This window comes from Lipophrys pholis (genome assembly GCF_963383615.2).
Source record: "Lipophrys pholis genome assembly, chromosome: 13".
Lineage (NCBI taxonomy): Eukaryota > Metazoa > Chordata > Actinopteri > Blenniiformes > Blenniidae > Lipophrys > Lipophrys pholis.
The window spans coordinates 27,830,096-27,842,603 of NC_137632.1; the positions used below are offsets into that span (position 1 = coordinate 27,830,096).

The 12,508-nt window shown below is 41.6% G+C and overlaps 2 protein-coding genes across 12 annotated transcripts in view; one reads left to right on the forward strand and one right to left on the reverse strand.

The window, feature by feature from the left end:
• LOC308119107 overlaps positions 1–9,451 on the reverse strand; it is a 32,599-nt gene extending 23,148 nt beyond the window's left edge. The window contains exons 1-2 of the mRNA XM_080478942.1: positions 8,535–9,451; positions 6,621–6,813 (exon numbers count right to left, since the gene is read on the reverse strand). Coding sequence (XP_080335068.1) covers positions 6,621–6,639 — 19 coding nt within the window. The 5' untranslated portion in view covers positions 6,640–6,813; positions 8,535–9,451. The remainder of the gene's footprint in view (positions 1–6,620; positions 6,814–8,534) is intronic.
• Positions 1–12,508, forward strand: part of lrrfip1a (leucine rich repeat (in FLII) interacting protein 1a) — a 51,656-nt gene that overhangs the window by 16,883 nt on the left and 22,265 nt on the right. For 4 of the 11 annotated variants that reach the window (XR_013935918.1, XR_013935919.1, XR_013935920.1 and 1 more), the window contains exon 2: positions 4,191–4,277. Coding sequence is in view for 3 of the 11 variants with exons in the window: in XM_080478939.1 (XP_080335065.1) it covers positions 4,191–4,277; positions 11,881–11,976 (183 nt within the window). In the remaining 8 variants the exon portion in view is untranslated. Of the gene's footprint in view, positions 1–4,190; positions 4,278–8,438; positions 8,889–11,778; positions 11,797–11,880; positions 11,977–12,508 lie in introns of those variants that run through there. The other 7 variants (XM_080478939.1, XM_080478937.1, XR_013935924.1 and 4 more) reach the window with 5 other exon arrangements.

Sequence of the window (12,508 nt, forward strand, 5' to 3'; positions counted from 1 at the left end):
TTTGATCTAATTTTTATTTTATTTACACACCAGAATCATTTTTAAAATGGCTGTTATCACTTGGTCTAAAAAAGGCTTTAAGTCACAATAACTAAAATGGGGGAAAAGGCTAAAACCACAAGCAATGGTAAGAAATATGACTATTAGACTAGAATTACTAAAAGAGATGGGGAGAAGAAGCAAGACGACTTAGAAAAGAAATATAAACGACTAAAATGTCCTTTACTCTGGCAGTGATATTCTATAACTCTTTCCTGTATAAAGTGTTTGATGTGTTTTAGTTAGTTTAATACTTTCCGTGCTTAGATTAATCTCTGTTAAGTCTTAAACATATTATTTAAAATTACTTATTTAATTTGTATCCTTATTTGAATTTCCCACTGGGATTAATTAATGAATTATTTCTATTCTATTTTATTCTATTCAAAAAGGTCAACATTTTAAAATAATGGAAAAGAAGGTTGAAACAGCTAAAGTCAATTACAAGAACAGCTGGAAATGTAATGACACGTTCACCGTCCTGAACTGTAATTGAAACTTCATAAATGCAACATAAGACACCGTTCTTTTACGGGTTTCAAAACTACTGTATATTTAAAACTTTAGAAGCCGCGTCAGCCGCATTTTAAAGGTTAAATGTATTTTTGTGGCTTCGGGTAAATTTGATTTAGTTGAGAAATGACAATATCTTTTTCATTTGTAAAGTTGGCGACGGCTGTCCTGGAGCTTTGGTTGAAATGACTGACTGATGAAACACAAACACAAGTCTGAGGGAGTAACTTGCTGGAGGGATTCACTCCCACTCTACATCCTCTGTTCTCACGATAAGGAGTTTATACCATTGAGAGGAGGGATTATTTATCCCCCCTTCGTTACGAATGAAACATCACCAGCAAATTTGATTAAAACCTAATTTATTGTATTTTCATAATGGAAAAAGTTAAATAAAAGAGACTAAAATGGATCGTAGGAAGACTGCAGGATGTATTTATTGTTACGTTTAGGACTTTGCATCGCAGATTATTTTAAAAGTGTGATTTTCTTTAATTGTCTTCTCTTGATCAGTTTGCCGGGGAAACATTTCTATACCTTTCCTCTGTTAACATCAGCAGCAGCGTTGTAAAGTCCACACAATGAGCGGCGAGAGTGTAGAAGATTAGAATCAGACCTGGAAATAAGTCATTTTCAGGAAATTCTCCTCTAAATGTGTGATTGTTTGCATGTTCCAATTATTGTCCCTGTGCTTCTGTGTCCTCCACCCACGGTCATGTTGGACAGATATTTTCACCCTGCCCGAGTGACGTCCATTAGTCCGCCGGTGAAACGTCTTTCATCAGACTTAACAAACTCCTGCCTCTCTCTCTCTCTGAGTCGCCGCTCGCCATCCTGCCGTTTTGTTACGAGAGCAGAGTGGTCGTGGTAATGGAGGCTTTCAGGAGCCGTATTTATCCTGCTGGAGGTCAAACAGACCAAACTCTCTCTTGACGCAGCACTTCTGTCCCCCCGCAGTGGTGGAAGATAAAAATGAGCTCTAAAAGAGAGACACCCTGTGCAGACTGTGTTTGTTTATCTTGTTTGTTTGTTTTCTAGTGCGTCCCGCAGCCACGAGGACAAAGACCAATCATTGACAGAGAGGAAATGCCACTTATAGTCAGTCGGAAAAGACCTTCTGCAGCTTCTGTCGGATGGATTTTTGTGGTTTTAGCTCAAATATTAAGTTTCTTGTTTGTTTGGTTTTTTTTGTATGCCACTTTGTATTCATGCTCATCTCCCCGGTTGGATTGAACTCCATCCACATGCACAGAGTGAAGCTCGGGGCCAAGAGCATCTCGACTGAAGCTGCTTCAGCACTGAGCATTATTGCTCCTTCCTTCACCTCAGAGGCGTCTTAAGAGGACGTCCGCACAGAGATGGACACTGCCTCACTCACTCTGCAAGACCACCGCCTTTAACTTGCATGACTGAGGAGGAATAATACAGACTGAGTGAAGGGAGGGAGCGTGTGCATGCTGTTAGTCATGCAATGTTGTAAAATCAGTCAAGTCTGTCAGTTCTTCAGTATTATCCCGGTTTTATAGTTAAAATATTTCAGTTTTCATAAAAGGTCACAATGATTAAAGAATGTGAGGAAACTACTGTTATGAAGTGGAATCTTCTTCAATGAAGCCAGAGACTTCATTTTGAACTGGGTTTACTTTACTGAAGATTAATGATTCACTTTCAAACGAGCATTAAGCAATGGGTAAAAAAACTTCTAAACAAAACGGCACTTCCTGTGTCTGCACAAAATAAAAGCACCTGTAAAATATGTACTTCCGGTTGCCGTAATTACAAGAACATCACAAAAATAAATAACGTCCCTGAATAACAATTCACAACAACTACATCTTTCATGTCATATATGCATAATACTTATCTTACTTTGTTGAGTACTTAGGTCCAGTTAATCTGGGTTATTTGGTACTTGTACTTGAACTAAAGATGCATTTCCATGATTCATACAAACATACAAATATATTAGAAAAACTCAAATCTCACTTTGTCTCCATCAGTTATTAAACGTCAGACAAAAACGTATAAAGTTCTATCTGCATAATCCCTCTCAGTGAAACGGTTTATCTTACATGACATTCAAAACATTGGAACATCGTGGTTTTATCTTTATTTAGTTTTATTGTGACCTGGAGGTTGGAGAAGTGGACTTGGGATCTGATGTTCGCTGGTTTGATTCCCACACCGTGGTCCACTCAGCAGCACTGCTCCTAGGGTCAAATGTGGAGACCTTGAAAGGATTTCCCACTGGGATTAAAAAAAAAATTCTTTTTTTTTCTTGCAAGGTAAAAAAGAAATCATGGTATGGTATGGCATAATAAAAAGCCTGATAGCTCATGTAAAATCCAAAACAATCAATTTTAATGATGAAGAGACAGTATCCAGGAAGATGAATTAAAAATGTAAATATTATGAGATGTTTTTACATGTTGAAGTGTGACTGCTGTACTTTGAGGGATTAACTCTTCCCAAACAATGTTTTCTAGATTCTACAAAGACTTTTATTTTGTTTTTCTTTGACCATTTAATTTTCACACAGTCTGGAGTCCTCACGTGTGATCTCTGGCGCCCCCTACAGGAGACCCAGATCTCTGGCATATACCTGTTCTAAACCAGAGTACAACTTTAATTCACAAATGTGTGAAACAACAGGAAGAAGAGTGTTTTTTTTTTAATGGAAATGGGGTAAATTATATCTTTTGCGCTATTGAGCAAGGCAGCTTTATTTGTATATAACGTGTGTTTACTGCATCAGACAGAAACCAGGTGAAGACACCTGCTTTTAAAATAGCTTTTTCTGGAGTTTGTCCCAAATATTTAGTGCTTAAACTAAAAGCAGCTTGTGCATGTTTGACTCGGACTCTGGAACAGAAAGCAGGTTTGATCCAGATGTTCCAGAGCAGTAGTTCTATCTACAAGTCGAGTCTTTGTGTGGCGTGCCAGTGGCAGAGTTCAGGATCTATGTTAAATTCAAAGAAACGAAAAAGTACTAAAGTGATGAAGTAGGTTGAAGATAAATTCTGCGTGTGTGTGTGTGTGTGTCTTCCTGCTGCGCCGTCATGGTGACTAACGGGGGGAAATGCATTAGTGTGCTACAGTTGGAGGTATTGCAGTGGCCCCGCCCACAGAAAAACAGGCCGCAGCCACACAGTGTCAACCACAACGCTCAAGGAAGGAAATGCTTTTACACACACACACACACACACACACACACACACACACACACACACACACACACACACACACACACACACACACACACACACTTTGAGAGCGGACCTTTTAAGGGAAAGGGTCCACTCTTGTCCCTGGGTGCTGAGTGGAGCAAAGGCCGAGTCCCTCAGACACACACACACACACACACACACACACACACACACACACACACTGTTGTGACTGCATGTCTGCAGGGTCTTCAGATTCTCACCACTCTGTGAACTTCTAAATACAGCCCTGTCTGTGATATCAATTACTGATTTTTGAATATATATTCTTGTCTGCAGGACAAATTCCCACGGTCATCAAAACCTTTGTTTCTGCATTTCTACATGTTGTAAATGTGTTCCTGTTGAGCTCAGATATAACTGCTGTTGTCTCACTTCTGCTTTCTGTCCCCCCCAACCCCACCCCACCCCCAGGCCGAAGCCAGGCTGGCAGCGAAGAGGGCGGCCCGGGCCGAGGCCAGGGAGATCCGCATGAAGGAGCTGGAGCGGCAGCAGAAGGAGGTACATCAGTCAAATCCATAAAATCCTCTGGTCCAAATCCTGCCGTCCTCTTTTAGTCTGGACTTTCAGTTTAGACTCGGAAGACATTTCCGCTCAGCGTTGCTCTTAAGCTGTGACTCTCTTGATCCCCCCGGGGGGGGGGGGGGTCAAAGGTCAGCGGTGTAAACTGATTCCTGTCGCGGCTGAAGAGATCCCTGCAGGGTTTGTTGTGCACTCAAAGCACAGAAATGTGCGTCATACGCAAAGAAGCACGTATAAAAAAAAGTGCTGATTCCTGCAGTTGTTTTGTTTTCAGTGCAGTTTGAAGCCACACCAACAGTCTGACTTTCAAGATGGAACTTTTGCAGCTTCACAACAAGCATTCGGCCTCATTTTGCTTGAGAATATCTGCCACAAACATTGATGAGAATCATAGCTATATAATCTACTCAAAAAAACCTTGCGTGTCCCTATTTTAGTGTCCATTTTCCACAACGTCCTCATTGAAGACCAAAAAAGACACTTCTGCTTCGGTCTTTTCACATATTCACACACACGCTGATGTTTTCCCACCTTTGTTCTCAAAAATAACTTGGCTTTTTTTTTTTTTTCCTATTTTGTAAATGTTATAAAACAGTAACATGACATTGAATCACGCTGGCATTGTGGCGCTTTTCATCAACCTTTATAACCTCTTACAGAAACATGGTAAGAAATGGCTACAGATCCGCAGGTTGCAGACGCCTGGTGGAGAAAGTGTTTGCCAAATTTTTTCTCCTTGGACACTTTAAAGAAAGTCTGTTGATTTCCAACACCCTGTGTCCTGCCTTCAAAATGAGCCGATTCCCAGGTCTCCTCTACATTGTTAAAGTCTCTTCTTTACAAATGTAATATAACCTCAGTTGAGCAGCGGTGGTACACAGCCGGACATGTAGGAAGCACAGGAGACCGTAAAACGAATAGAATGTCAATTAAAGACAACAGAAGTAGTGCACTGTTAAATAGGAAACAAGTAACACGTTTAGTTCTTGGAATCAGTAACAAAATACAGACAGAAGCCATCGTGTTGCTTTTGTGGTGACAAGTAATTGAGTATCTCTGCCATCAAAGTGACAATTAGACTGCCAACATATTTCTGACCTGCAGAGGGAGCCAGAGAAGTGATGTCGCTGTTAGGTTTTCTATTAATCAGAGTTTACTTATTCTTTTTTAAGTTAGATTTTTCTTTTAATAGTTTTTCTGTCTGATTTTCTTATTCACTTAATCTTTTTTTTACACTTTTATTTCTTATTACTGTTCTCATTTCTTCCAGTCTAATAAAAGACCAGTCACTGAATACAGGATTAAAAATTATGTGCTTTTCCCACTGACAAAGGTGTGGAGAAGTTTAAAATACTAATACAGGTATTTAACAGAGATCATACCATTTTGTATTTTTATTTATCTTTGCAAATGACACAGGGGAACTCTGCAACAAACAAATAATACATTGTGGTTTATTATTAAGCTCTAAATCGTAAAATAAATGTGATTTTGGTCAGTTTATTCTTAATTAAAGTCTTACAATACCATTTTTAATTACTTCTAAAAAGTACCCATATGGCTGAAATTGATCAATTTTTTTTAACTTTTTATTTGCATTTTAGATTTAGTTTAATCTTCAGCCTTTTTGTAACGGTAAGTAAAAAGGCGCTCATCTGATGTGAAACTACACCAGTGATATTTTGGAGATTTTTTTTTCTTTTTATTCAAAGGTACCTTGAAAAACTGAGCCTGGAAAAACTGGAGGCTTTCAGGTGCCTCCAGTCCAAACATTTAAAAGACTTGGTTGTCAAACCTGCACCCTGACTTCACTCTGTCCTTTTAGATTTAACAAGCATTAAACACATTTTCACAAATATTTTCAGGACTTACCTCTTTTCTTATGTTCTTCATGTTTATACAAACAGAATTAGGGTTATTTTTGTGTTTAAGACAGCGTGACACTACATGTCCTGTAAAAGTAAAGAGAGATAAACTGTCTTCTAACAGTGAAAAAAGACTTTTAATCCCCACATGTGTTACACAAGTTTCACCTCACAGGCAAATAATGAGGATCGGACCCTCGTGTGTGTGTGTGTGTGTGTGTGTGTGTGTGTGTGTGTGTGTGTGTGTGTGTGTGTGTGTGTGTGTGTGTGTGTGTGTGTGTGTGTGTGTGTGTGTGTGTGTGTGTGTGTGTGTGTGTGTGTGTGTGTGTGTGTGTGTGTGTGTGTGTGTGTGTGTTTAACACCTCCTGACCCTTGCTGTGGGGCGTCGCTCTTTTCCAGCTCCCTATTCTTAGCCCCAGAATAATCCCAGACACACAAACACTGGACAGCCTCTCACCTGTTGACCGGTGGACCATCTCAGAGTTTCCCAGGCTCGCCCTGAGGTTAAGACCCCCTGAGCCTGTAATCGCGCCGTGGCTCCAGAGGTCCTGGACATCTCCCCCCGTCGACCCCGCTTCGTTTACGTCAACACGCTGCTTTTCACCGCGGGGAGGAAGTTTGTGGTTTAACGTACAGGACGACTCCGTTCCCTAATGAGAGATTATCAAATAAGGACAAGGTCCTAATGGAGGAGCCGTCATGATATACGTGTGTGTAAGGATAGGAAATGTGTATTCAGATTGGAAATAGTCCTAATATAAAGCTGTTTTAATCTTTAACTTTAAATGTCAATGATCAACCATTCAGCAGTAGCAAATTGTTTTTAACAAATCATAAATATCATTAATAAACATTAATATCTTTCTGTGTTTTTTACATGGCGGGGGTTGTAAAAGTAATAATGGAACACAAAACCATGTAATTCTAGACTATAAATTACCATGCTGACATATTTACATCAATGAATTTTGAATTCTAGAATGTACAAGATGTTTCCTCGGAGCAACTTTTCTGATGGCGTGCTTTTTACTTTATTCCTCTTCATCTCAAGCTGTAACCTCAAACTGATTTTAGTCAAAGTAATTTTCTATTTTGGGAACTTTTTTTTTAAAACCACTTCGGATTTGTCAGGATTAGAATTTCCAGTAGATTTTCATTTTTGGAAATAGTCTAAATTGGAATCCCGTCCATGGGAATTCATTGGAATTGAGATTTATTTAATGGAAATATATCACATCCAAGCATTAGTTTTTGTTTTGTTTTAGGCAGACATCCATCCAAAATAATACAATTATAAGAGATTTATATGGAAGTAGAACTTGTTCAAATGTTAGATCTTTTACTGAACAATGGATTCTTTCATTGATGAACAAACACATGAATGTTGACTTTATTTCTCATTTCCCCCCCGAGCCAACCCATAAAAAAACTCTAAACCAAAGTAGCTTACTTGGCTTCTAATTTATCAGCGAGCTATCTACTGTAGAAATACATTTACATGTGATATTTGTAAGTTAAACAATACATCACGTTTGTCAAATATATTATCGCCTAATATATCCAAGCTGTGTCAGTTTGTGATAAACTGGCCTCCGGTCCAGGATGTATCCTGCCTTTGACCTTAGTATGCTGGGATCGGCTCCAGCGCCCCTGAACAGGATGGATGGATGGATGGATGGATGGATCATCACAGCTTTCTTCACTTTGTATGTTCCACATTAGGAATGGCATGGATACTCAACTGTACTTCCATGTAATCTGCTTGTTTTAGTCCGGATTAAGAGTCAAACTTTAATTTAGTAAATTCCTGGTCAATTCACATCTGTTTCCAAATCCCTGTTAATTCCCACGAATTCCCATTTATTCCAGTGGAAAGTTTCCAAATTTGAAAATTCGTGGAATTTTGCAACCCTGGTCGGAATCTTAAAGCCAAACAATCATCCGAGCCACATAGAAGTAGTTATATTTTAATCTGAAATGTTTTATATCATTAGATATTAAACCTGACACAGGAAAGACAAGATATGGCAACGCCTGAGAGTGTATTTGTGGGATTTCCAAGAGGAAACCTTCTTGAACAATAGGACAAAAATCTAACTTATAAAGTTGTTTTACTAATTAAATGACGTGTATATTGTGCTGGCAGAAGTGGAGGTCAAGAAGAGGATGGATGAAAAGGAAAGCTATTTGTAATTCACGCCGATCACGTAGTGCAACAGTCATAACGCACGCGCACAAGTCATATGTGCTGGATTAGCGGGCATTGTTAAGCTGAGTCTGGTGTGTGTGTCTGTGGGTGTGTGTCTGCGGGTGTGTGTCTGCGGGTGTGTGTCTGCGGGTGTGTGTCTGCGGGTGTGTGTGTCCTTTAAACCTTTTAGCCGAGTTCTAAAGTAGCTTAGCAGGTTGCGCTCCCTGCTCCAGCCTGCTGCAGTCCGCGGTGGAGCAGTGTTGTTGTTGTTGTTGACATGAGCGATGGGTCCACTGCTGCGCTCCCAGCCGCCTCCGGGACGTTTGGACGTGTCCTCAGCCTGACAGCGCGCTCCTCAGAGAAGCTTTCTAGTCCACCGCTCGGACCTCAGCCTTCCACCTGCTGACCGCCGGAGGATGCCCCCACTCCCGGTCCCCTGAGGGCATCAGGACGGCCGGGCGGCGGCTGACGGGGAGGGGGCTGAGGGCCGCCCTCGGCAGGCGCCCTAGAACCCCTCCGGCGAGGAAGGGGAGCTCGGTGAGTGGAACAGAACGGGTGAAAACATGAAGGCTGGTTGTGTAACTCACTTGATGAATGGGCTTATGACGACTCTGGGCCGGCGGGCTAATAGGCTGTCCAGACACGTAATGAGAGATAAGTACACAGACGGGTCCCTGCCAACGGTTATTAATCTGTTTCCATTGTGCAGCCATCCTTTTTCCTGCTCTTTTTGGTTGCCTGTGGGATTAGGAGGTGTCAGAGGTGGAAGTGGAGGTTAAAAGTCCCGAGTTCATGTAGCACAGATGGATGAAGGTCAGTGGCATTCAGGAGGATGTTTCTCTGCTTCTGCTGCGCTTGCTCATTCTGATGGCAGTCGTAATTTATCAGATCCTCCCTTGCACACAATTTACAGCCTGCTCTTATCTAATCTGACCTCCACAACTCCGTTTCACCTCCCTGGAGTTTAGGATGACTTGGTGGCTCGTCTCTGAGTGCCACGTTGATTATCAGCAAACGGCTCGTCTGCACACTGACAGCCACCAATCCAGCTTTCGGGCAAGCGTACAAGAGAGACAGCGGTAGGAAATCTGGATTAGAGCAGTGGAACGACGGGGTGGAAAGGGCAGTGGTGAGGGCGGGCCGTGTTTTCTGCCCCGGCTGGTTTCCAGCCAGGCCCCAAAAGGGCAGAGCGTGGGCCGATTGGCGACCTGTACATCTGGTCTGTGTCTGATAATAGACACGTCGGAGAACGAAACAAACGGTGGTGAAATCTGTCCACTGCTTGGTGAGACGGCACTCCTTCTCCAAACAAATGCTAAGTGGCTTTTGTCAAACTATTTTAATTGGCTGTAATTTGCGCACTTCACTTTGTCTCAGACATTCCACAGCAACGCCCACAAGTGACAAGACACACACACACACACACACACACACACTGATAAAGCCTCAGTATCGAGCTGAGGCCACGTTTCCATGTTGTTTTTGCGTTTACATGGCAACATTTTGAAACCGATGCCCGTGTACACAGAAGTGGCAGAAATGCTGAAATATTAATATAGTTAACATGTTGGGCCACTAGTGGGTGCTGTTGTTTGTTTTAGTAATGAAAGCACACACGTAGAACAATACGCTATAAACATTACCTATAGGAGAACAGGGACATTCTAGTGGACAGACGACCAACTTGGTAGTTTTATTTTGACAGTCAGCGTAAAAAATCATCCAAGTCCCAGGAGAACATGGACTGGGAGTCGTGACACTCTGGAGGAAAACCTTGTTATTGTCCACCTACTCGTGCATATGAAGAAGAACAATTTACTTTAGGTTTTGCTCAATTTACATGGAGTCGTAATGTTTTAGAAAAGTTCAACCTCAGGAGCTATTTTCAAAAAGTTAGGTTTCCTTACCGTTACCATGGAGACAGGTTTTTTTTTTGTTGTTGTTGTTTTGTTTTTAATTTCCACCTCGCGAGGCGTCTTCAGTGGCTCTGACCACCGTTGTCATGTAAATGGCCGCCCTAAAAAAGGTGAAAGTTTTGTGTCTTCACTTGAAAACTGGCCTGAATTGGGACCGAAGCAATGAGAAGACGCTGCTGATGGTATTTTTGATCTCATCAAGAAGTAACATGTCTTTTTTTTTTTTTAATATTCATATATGTAGCTGAATGTGTGTGAGCTGGGAGGTTTTAGTCACTGCGTAATGGAAAAAGTCCCTCAGAAGGATTTCTGAACATTATAACCACAAGTACACAGGGATTCAACTGCATTTGGTGGAATATATTGCAATACTGAAAGTTAAACGTCTTTTCGGGAAACTCACAATGCATTTATATTTCTGTACACCCTTGGCATTTGAGATCACATTTTCTTTCTTCAAACATCCAACTATAGCACATTTGATATAAGTCGGACAAAGAAAACCAGCTGCTTTTTTACTTTGAGGTAAAAAAAAGTCTGGAAATCTTTCTTTGGCTATTTCCTCCAAACAAGAAGTCGGTGAAACAGGAAGTCGAGCCGCGCTGCGCTCCCCAGCGTCACCACGCCCAGAGAAACGTTGTGATTTTTAGGTGCATCTGGGAGCCTAAACCATGTTGCGTCTCCCAGAACCGCCTCCAGGTAGAAATGGAGAGGATTATAAGATACATTCAACAGTGGTTGATCTTCAGAAGTAGTCTGCAACTGATAGTTTCGCACCTATTTCCTACTCTAAATCCATTGCAATCACAAGAAAATGTGTGTTTTACCATTAAAAAAAAAAAAAACATTTTACCCTCGACTGGTTTTTTATATCGTGATCAAAAGGAACCTATCCTGATTGCTTCCCCTGACCCACAGATTTACTCTGCTGCTTCCTTTTCAGTCTCATCTCCACTTTTTTTGAGAACATCTTGTTTATTTATGATAGTTTTTTTAAAGGCCTACATAGAAATAGTCAAGCAAACTGACGGCCTTCTGTTTCACCTAAGTTCTTGAGATTTGTGACAATTCTCTCGTTTAACCTCCAGTAAGAAAACAAATGTACAAACAGGAATTATCTGTTGTGTTTGCTCAGCTTTTGAGTTGAATTCCAGTTCCTGTAGCGGCAGAGTCCCCGGTGTTGGTCACATTTCTCCGAGGTACAATCATGGGACCACATGGGGCTGTGTGAAAGTGACATTGTGGATCCAGGCAGGTTAGGACCAGCCCTGAAGGATCCTGGGAAAACAGCCTGAGCAGCGCGGTCTCGTAGGTCGTTAAATCTCCGGTGAACTTGTGTTCTCGGGTCAGTTACCATCGGCTCTGCAGTGCAGGCAGGATACTTCACATTCCTGAGTTCTCTTGCTCTTTCTCACTTTTCCCGATTTTCGTGTTTGAAACTGATTCTTCCTCTTTTCCCGTCTATATGTCCCACACCTCCTCCTCCTCTCCCCCCCCTGCTCGGGGTGCAGATCTTTCAGGTGCAGAAGGTAGGCTCATCCCTCCTCATTTCCACTTCATTGACGCATGATTGTGTAATGAGCTCGGCTGAGTTTCAGACTGAAAGTAATCAGATGGGTCACCTGTTTTCTCCTCAGAAATACTACGGCTTGAACCCCAAAGTAGACGACCGAGCGGACAGCAAATGGGGGGATATAGAGCAGTGGATGGTACCGTTTGTAAAATCTCTCAAACCGAGCATGTGGTGCTTAAAGCTTGTTTATTTCATGTGCGTTTGTGGAAGGATTTGTCTGGGTACCAAGTCTGCGTTTAAATTCCAGTTAATGCCCGCAGAGGCTTTTTTCTCTTTTTTTTTTTTCTTTTTTTTTTTAAATAACAGATTATGGCGATTCGAAGCTCTGCCAGTAATGATAATCCACTTGTGCACGTTCTGCTGTGACTCAACATGACCATCTGCCCCCCCGGGGCAGGACCGCAGGGCTTTTACACTGTCCGAGGCTCCAGTTAAATTACTTAACTTGGATTGTTTGTAATGATTTGGGAGCTTCAGCACCACAGTGTGCATGTGTGGGATGTGCAGTTTGACTAACCTTGGTGTGTTTTTAATACACTGTCACGAAAGTGTGAGTTTGTAGTGTGTTGTGGTTTGAAGGCATGTTTTGTAAAAGCCTGACCTTTAACATCAGGTGTTGATCTCTCTCTCTCTCTCTGTCTCTCTTTCTCTCTCTCTCGCTCTCTCTC